General features: G+C 46.4%; 1 protein-coding gene across 4 annotated transcripts in view; it reads right to left on the bottom strand.

The window, feature by feature from the left end:
* The window catches only part of LOC127001540 (protein pygopus-like), a 202,516-nt gene extending 194,336 nt beyond the window's left edge, over positions 1 to 8,180 (bottom strand). For 3 of the 4 annotated variants that reach the window (XM_050866189.1, XM_050866171.1, XM_050866179.1), the window contains exon 1: positions 3,299 to 8,180. In XM_050866189.1, coding sequence (XP_050722146.1) covers positions 3,299 to 3,478 — 180 coding nt within the window. In that variant the 5' untranslated portion in view covers positions 3,479 to 8,180. The remainder of the gene's footprint in view (positions 1 to 3,298) is intronic. The other variant, XM_050866197.1, reaches the window with a different exon arrangement.
* Positions 8,181 to 8,617: the final 437 nt, after the last annotated feature.

Here is an 8,617-nt window from a genome sequence, read left to right as displayed (position 1 = left end):
GTGACTAGTATAAAACCGACGCATGAAAAACTGCTCTTTAGCCTGTGTAAAAAAATAATTATGGATTAAAACAATCAAGTGTACATTAGTTTGTTGCATACTCTTTAACCTGTACCCAGAAGTGCTTTGAACAGCCCCGAGCCCCACTCGGCGCCACACCGCGGCTCGGCGCCAGTACACGCTAATACGCGGCTGATAACTCCCGTTCTTAAAGTGCAATTAACTATATTTGACAGTTTCAAAGGATAAAACTTAATAGATTACAAAAGGGCGCTTATTTTCAACCAGATTAACGAATCTTAATCAGCTATGTTAGATTATAATTAACTGTGAATAAACAAATATCATCCGACAAAAGAAGGAAGTCTTGTAACGAGGCACAAGTTAAGGTTTCTCTCTGCAGCCCTGCCAACTGTAACTCACCATGTAAATATATATATATATATATATATATATATATATATATATATATATATATATATATATATATATATATATATATATATATATATATATATATTGAGAGATAGGATAGATTGATAAGGAGATATGCTATTTCAGTTTTCTATAAAATCTCAAAATGCAAATAATTTAACAATTATGAAATCTCTCTCTCTCTCTCTCCTTGCCCTGGTTTAGTGCATCAGCTGCTCAGTGTGCCTCTACTTGCACCTCTTATTTCAATCCTCACACGCCTGAATTCTTTCCTGGCCGCCCCGAGCCTTCCGCCCCCGCCACATTCTGGCTTCCCTTGGCGTTGTTGCGGCTGTCGCCCCAATACTTACCCTCCCCGTTACCTGTTGCAAGGCCGCCGCCGCCGCCTGCACTTCCCCCTTGCCACCAAATCATTCCAGTCTCCAACCTGAAGCTAAAGGCCCTCTCTGTCTGTAAACACTGTGATTCCAGCCCTCTTCTGCCTCTGACTCAAAGCTTCCCAATAACCACATGGATATTTTGTTGTTCGTTGATTTGTTCTCCTCCTCCTTTTCCTCGTCCACCTCCTCCTCCTCCTCCTCCTCCTCCTCCTCCTCCTCCTCCTCCTCCTCCTCCTCCTCCTCCTCCTCCTCCTCTTTAATCTTATATTTGGTGTCCTCTATTTCTGGTTTTCTCTGTTCTCCCTAGTTTGTCTGCCTGCCTTTACCTCTCTGTTTGAATATGTCTAGTCGTCTGTCTGTCCAATGTTTCATCATTATGTTTTTCTTTTTACATTGAATGTCTGTTTATCTGTTTGTCTGCGTGGCTGTCCATATTTATATATCTCTGTCTGTCTGTCTGTCTGTCTGTCTGTCTGTCTCTCTCTCTCTCTCTCTCTCTCTCTCACACACACACACACACACACACACACACACACACGCACCAACTCCAAATATGACTATTTTGCCTTGACTTTTTTTTTTCCTCGTGATTAAGAGTACGGCCTTGCATATTTATAACCGTTTGTTATCTTTATATCATTATTATTATTATTATTATTATTATTATTATTATTATTATTATTATTACTAATATTGTTATTATCATTATTATTATTATTATTATTATTATTATTATTATTATTATTATTATTATTATTATTATTATTATTATCATTATTATTATTGCTATTATTATTATCATCATCATCATCCTGAGGCACAGTTGTAATCATATTTCTTGCATTTTTCTCATAATCTCGAAAATTGCTCGGGTGGTCGTCCTGGTGATAAGATTATCGTCATTACACCAGAAGCACGGTGGGTACAGCTATCTTTTAGGTTACATATCACTTCTTTATATATATATATATATATATATATATATATATATATATATATATATATATATATATATATATATATATATATGAATCCTTAAAATTGTATATGAAATATATATCCTATTTACTTTTTATTTTTAACAATAAGAAAGAAGGGAGGAAATGCATCATTTCAATCATGTCGGGTATCCTCAATCCTCAAATTATCATCACTCGCGACCCAAGTTGTTTTTTCGATAGTCACGATGCATCAAATTTTGTCATGAATTTTCCTTTTCTCATTATACGAGACTGAATTACTAAACAGCAAACCTAGTATGAAAAAAATCTATAATAAGAAAACTATAACTGATATTAAAAAAAAAACAGGTGAAAACAATTACCCCCCAAAATGCATACAAAAGTTTTACAGAAAGGAAAACATGCATCGTGTGACAGCAAAGGAATAATTCACACAGCAAATAAAACAAGCCAAATAATTAATGAATTAGTGATATTAAAATATTAAAACAAACTGTCGCCCCGAGTTAACAGAAAGCCAAAGTAAATATTTTTTCTACCGACAAGAAGTGCATCTGAAATATCAAGAAGTTGCACTTTTTTTACTAAATAATAACAATTATGAAATTGTAAAGAAACACGTCCGTATCAAATGATCCAACACGGTGTTTGGTCAACCTGTCTCGCCTTGACTTTTTATTTGGTGACAGATTATAATATTTACCCTCACGCGTCCGTCACCTCCTCCGGCAGCTCTTTACCCCTTGACCCTCCCCAGGGGACTCCAGGCGCCGCCGGGACGCTGCTGCTAAAAAGGCTGCTACCACTGCGACACAAGTCACTGGATGCAGTGACAGGTATTTTTTTCAATCCTGTTACTTTTAGATTAAAGAATATACTCAACTTGAGAAATAACTCCAGTAATATTATGATAATCATTTAAGATATCTAAGGTCAGGTTACTATCTCATGATTTATTCAATGCTATTGAATATCAAAATGACGCTTTACATGGGATTAGTAATGACTTCGAGGCAATGCCGCTATCACCTTTAAAAAAAAGGACGACAGGAATGACAACGACGACAACAACAACAACAACAACAACAACAACCCTTCGTTTTCAGCCCAAGAAACCAGAGGCATTTTTATTTAGTGAGTGGTAGTCCCTCTCCAACTGGCTTTTGGGAACTCCTAAAAAATTGTTTGGAGGGGACACAGCTACGTACTGAAAAAAAAAAAAGTTATCCAACACTAGATGAGCATATACATAATATTGTACATAGGAAGAAAAACATTCCTCGACGAGTCAATCAGTGGCCGTGTAGACGATCAGACGAACAATCTTACGAAAGAAAAACGGACTTCTTGACCAATTGTGACCAGAGTGGTGTTGCATCCCGAGTGGGCGAGTCTCGGCGAGCGGCGGGCCGTCGCCAGGGGTCAGGGCAGCCTACAAGTGCGTGGGGCGGGCACGTCCCTTCCTCAGAGCACGGAAGGGAGGACAGCAGCGAAGCAACATATTCTCACGTGGATATTTACCATGGGCGGTGGAGGTTGGTGGAATCTAAGAAGGTCAGGCAGGTGGCTCGAGTAGTGGTGATGGTGGTGGTGGGCGTGGGCAGGGGCGTGGGCGTGGGCGGGGACGGGGGCGGGGGCGGGCATGTGGTGTGAGGGTGGATGGCCGTGGTGCCCACTTATACGCCCGTTTGGGTAATCCATTCTCTCTTCGACGGGCGATGGGCGAAAGTGAGCGAGTGACTTTGAGCGATTGACTTTGAATGAGTAGAAGGGATCGTTGGGTGGAGAGCAGCAGGGGAGAGATAATAGATAGAGATAACTCAGAAGTGGAGAGGTTGTTAGAATATGCTGAGAATAAGCACCGAGGGAGCCTGAAGCGGTGTCAATCAGTATGTGGATTGTATGTAAAATGGACAAGCGTTTACTCAAAACCTAAAGATGTATACAAGGCTGACTGGCTTATGAGGCTGTGAAGGAGGGAGTGGTTTCGATGGTGATGGTTGTAGTGGCCGTGGTGGTGCTGGACGTGGAGGAGGTGATGGTGGTGTTGAGAGAGAGGAGGGGGAAGGTAGGGGAAAGGGTATTGATGGTGGTAAAACACAATGAAAAAACTTGGGTAGTATTGTTACTCATACAAGGAAACTGTTGTATGTGTTCAAAGGGGCGTGCAGTTGCGTAAGGAGCAGGTAAGGGAAGTAAAAGAAGCAGCAGGAAGAGAGGACCCAAGACAGCTGAGGGGCTGGGCGGGGAGCGGTGTGGTGGGCAGCAGGACAGTGGTTTGGGCTGCACGCGTCTAGTGTTGCATCATTACTCCGCGTCCACCACACGCAGGGCGTCACCACTGGCTCTCGGTGCGCCAGTGTCAGGAACTTACGGACGAAGTTTTGGCAGTCAAGCTTAATACCATGAACAGGTGTGTTCACTTTGTCTCAGAATACTTTTCACAATGAAAGTGCGCTTTCAAGACGAGGCAAAAGTGGTGTGGGGGATCAGGAGAGGTAGTGTACACTCAGTTTCAGTCCTGGGTACTTCAACCCCGACACACTCACCTACTGCCCGGGCACTCAACACGCCACTGCGGCTGGCGGTGGGGGCTTACAAAGGCCCCAAGACACGATCTGGCACGAGAAGTTCACAAGCACAACACAATGATCACACAAGCACCGCGAGCAGTGCGGCAGACACGGCGCCTGCAGCAAAAATACCTCGTGGCCTGACGTTTTTGAGACTCGTACCGTGATAAATACTCATGATTTTTAAAAGAAACTGTTACCTAATTGTCAGTAGTGATCACGGACCACGGCTGAGGGTGTATAAAGAGCTAGAAACGGGATTGTGTGTTGCCCAGACTGACGGGCCAGCTAAGCCGTGGTCAGTAGTTACCAGGGTGAAGAACCCCGAAGGATAACCCTGGTCAGGGCAGGCGTCCCGTCCCCACAATCCCTCATCCTGGATGCAAGCGTCTGAAACACGACGAGTGTATGTGAAAAGTGTATACCCGGGTGCATGCCCCTCGCCGCAGTGATGTGGGGCAGCACCTACCAGGTCTCCTCGCTGCCCCAGTCACTCTCTGCTTGCTGCCCGCCCAACGTCTCCCTTGCCCAATTCTGCCCCATCATTCGCCTCATCCAATCAGCCACCAAGACCTCCATTCGACCTCAAACCAGTCAACATCAATCAACTTTTGTTTAATTCATGACAAAGTTGCAATGACTGCAGTATGGATAAGCTAGGTGGGTCTTCTCGCTGGGTGCAATGGGTTCACTGGGGGCTCTGGCGCTTATCAGTGTGGCTGCCGCCGACTGCATTGCCAGCCTCGCTCGCACCACACACTCCAAGGAGGGCCGAGAAGTCTCCTCAGCAGATTCCCCAGGCCTTACAGGAGCCACCCTTACCACTGCGGCCCTCGCAGTCATGCTCCGAATCTGTTCTGCTCAGGGAGTATCTGTTAAGTTGCATTGTACAGCAGTTAGCAGCGCGGAGGGTGTGTTAAGATTGTAGAGCAAGGAGGGTGGCGAGCGAGGAGGAAGGCGAGGCGGCTGGCGCGTGGTGGCCGAGTCCCCAAGGCTGGCCGGGTGTGACAGTATAGACCGGGAGCGGCGGGATATGGGCGTACGGGCGGCATGGAGGCGTCATGGGGTGTGAAGTACGCTCTCTCTACCTGTGAATGAAACCCGCTTGGCATAGGTGGTGGTGGTGGACTTGCGCAGTTTACCATATGGTTGCTGGTTTGTGGCCTGTGGTGGCGACCCAACACACCCTACACAGCACCTCTCACCTCCTCAGGCCGCACCCTCACTTTCAAGACAAAATTAAGAAAATAGACAAATTCAGCTCAAGGTCTTTTTTACCTCTCAAAATTAAACGTCGAATGTATAAAAAAGAACGAAACGTAGCAATGCAACACAAATTTATACAATCTAACTTCCAAAGCAACAACTTCAGAAACTGCGAGTTTCTCCCATCAAGAAATTGCACCCCACAGTTCCATAATAATATTCCATCAGAGTCATCGAAAGTGCAGTTAAAACTCCCCCAAGTCAAAAACTCGCGTAATCTTTCTCGTAGCATCGTGCATCTGGCATCCAACTCCTCCTCCCCCACCACGCTCTTTCCCCCCACTTTCCCCTCCCGCAACCCCCGATTCTCCGCCCATCACCCCCGCAGTTTCGGCTCCGCCCACTCACCCAACCACCCCATCTCCCTGACTCCGCCCCGCTTACCTCCCCTTTTCCCCCGCCTCCCGCTGCAACTGTTGCTTCAGCCAGGGCTGCCAACCCTTCCTTCGCTCTCCGCCTTACCCTGCCCGGCCGGGCGGCTCAGGCGGGAGGGAGGGAGGAGGCTCGGGTGTTGAAGACATCCTCCTGCCGGCGCTCCCCTCCGCTCGCCTGGCCTAAGCGGCGACGGTGCACCTCTGCGTGGGGGCCGTCTAACATGGCGTTTATCGTTACTATTCCATATATTCTCTTCTAATACAGCTGCTAGAAAGCATTACACTTATCAAAGGAATCAGTAAGACACACAATCTTAGCACTTGGGCGGCGCTCAAACAACGGCGGGATCCTTCTGAGGCAGCCACAATGGATATTCTTAGTCTTCACTATTCACGCCTTTGCCCGTGAAGAACATCCGTTCGTAAGTAAGGAATCTTGACCCCTTAAGTTGGCATTTAGTGCAGTTCATCGGTCTTTCTTAAGTTTCCTCGCAAATGTCGGACGACATAACTGAAGCATCAAAATGTGCCTTTAGTGTTATTAGTAGGAAATACAAATGTGTCTAATATATTGCTGTTGTAATAGGCATGATGGAGAACGAATCACAAGTGCTTTCGCAAGGAGACTAAATAAGTTTTAAAAGCTCGCATGAAAATTCTGAACACTTGCCTTATGGAACAATCATGTAAGGAGTCCTAGCGGTGCTAGTTGGCACGGGGAGGTGAAAACAAACTGACCTTATAAAGAGAGTTGTGGAAAGAGCTAACCTGACGTCGGTTCCCTACGCCCGCAGACTAACATGTCTGTCAAGACAACACACCTACGGGGCGGCCAAGAAAGACACTGCTTGCCGCGGGAGGCTGAATCGCATCTTGAGTCCTGCCGTGAGGAGGAGTGGCAGCGGCCAGTGTGTGGGCACCGCGGCTTACTGAGAGATAAACAAGGCCCGCACGTGGCCTCCCCAGGTGATGCTCCCTTCCAGCGGCGGCGGCAGGAGCCTCAAGAGCGCCTCCGCCGCCCCCCACTCAATACGGCGGAAATTAGTCCATCAACATATGCCCCCGAAAAAAAAATATCCGCCTTCAACAATATCGCCAAGTCAGTGAATAAAGCTCCTAGGAAATGTAACGCGCTTGTGGTCCCCGCCGCAGCGTCTTGGACACGCTGAGATGGGTGGCGGCAGCAACGCAACGGTAGGGAACACGGGGTTATCCCACAATGCACGGAGGGGCGACGAGGGAGTGTAACAAAGGGTGAGGAAGGTGGGTGAGGCACGTAGACAGGCAGCTAGGCGCGGCGGTGACCAGACGTGCAGGTTGTGGGACACTCAGTGCTCCCTCCCCTCCCCTCAATCTTCCCCTTCTTCACCCACCCTCCTTTCCTCCCTCCCATCATCACCCTCCGTCCAGCCCTCCAAGATCCCCTTCTGAAATCGCACCAGCCACCTGCTCACTTCACCCATCCGCTCCTCTGGCTCCTCCTTGGAGTGTAGCGGCGGGAGGGCTGAAGGCGAGGAGCTGAGCGACAGTCCGGGGCTCGCGTGGTCTTGGCAGGCGGCGCCGCGGCTCCTGTCATCGCCTCGGCTTTTCTCGCCCTCACCAGTGACTCAGGTCCGTAGACTGGGCGGCCGGCGGGCATCTTAGCGCCGCGACGGACTGTGCAAGAAGTGCTGGAGGAGTTTGCGGCACAGACGTGTCTCTCAGCTGTACAGCGGTATACAAGCAGCGATTAGTTCTTGTTCCCCATCATAGAAATATATTAAGACGGCTTCTTTTCTTTGATCAACACCTAAAAACAGATTCTGATGCAGGTCCTGTATAGTTTTGCGATTCTTACAGATCAAGATACAACAAACTGCTCTCAGAAGCAACAACCACAACAGAGCGGCAAAGGAAATACTACAGATAATTTATCTTCATAACTATTACTACAAATTAATTTATTAAATGATTTTATGTCCTGTAGGAGCATTGCATAAATGATCGATCACCGCCTATCTGGTGCCGCTTCAGGCCACTCCCTGGCTAGTCTCGCGCCGCGGCTTGAAGCTCCGCCGCGGCGCTGCACGCGGCGCCTTGCCCTCGCCGACACCCGGCGGGGACGTCTGCTGCATGGATAATATTATATTATTAATGTTCTGCTCAGCCCGGCGAGTGATGACCAACATGCATCTTTCTTTATTACTGTTTTCCTCGGTAATAATACTTCTATACCTTAGCACACACACACACACACACACACACACACACACACACACACAATATATATATAGATATATATATATATATATATATATATATATATATATATATATATATATATATATATATATATATATCATTCTCGAATGGGTGGGCGAGGCGACGCAGCCCCAGCATATGCACCCATTCATTGGTTGATTCTCAAATGCACAGGGAAACGATAGTCATTGGTACAATTCACTGTCTGCAGAATATATATATATAAAAATATATATATATATATATATATATATATATATATTTATATATATATATATATATATATATAGAGAGAGAGAGAGAGAGAGAGAGAGAGAGAGAGAGAGAGAGAGAGAGAGAGAGAGAGAGAGAGAGAGAGAGAGAGAGAGAGAGAGAGAGAGAGAGGG

This window comes from Eriocheir sinensis, chromosome 2 (assembly GCF_024679095.1).
Source record: "Eriocheir sinensis breed Jianghai 21 chromosome 2, ASM2467909v1, whole genome shotgun sequence".
Lineage (NCBI taxonomy): Eukaryota > Metazoa > Arthropoda > Malacostraca > Decapoda > Varunidae > Eriocheir > Eriocheir sinensis.
Note: the sequence above shows the minus strand (reverse complement) of the source record. Positions and strands in the feature narration are given on the sequence as shown.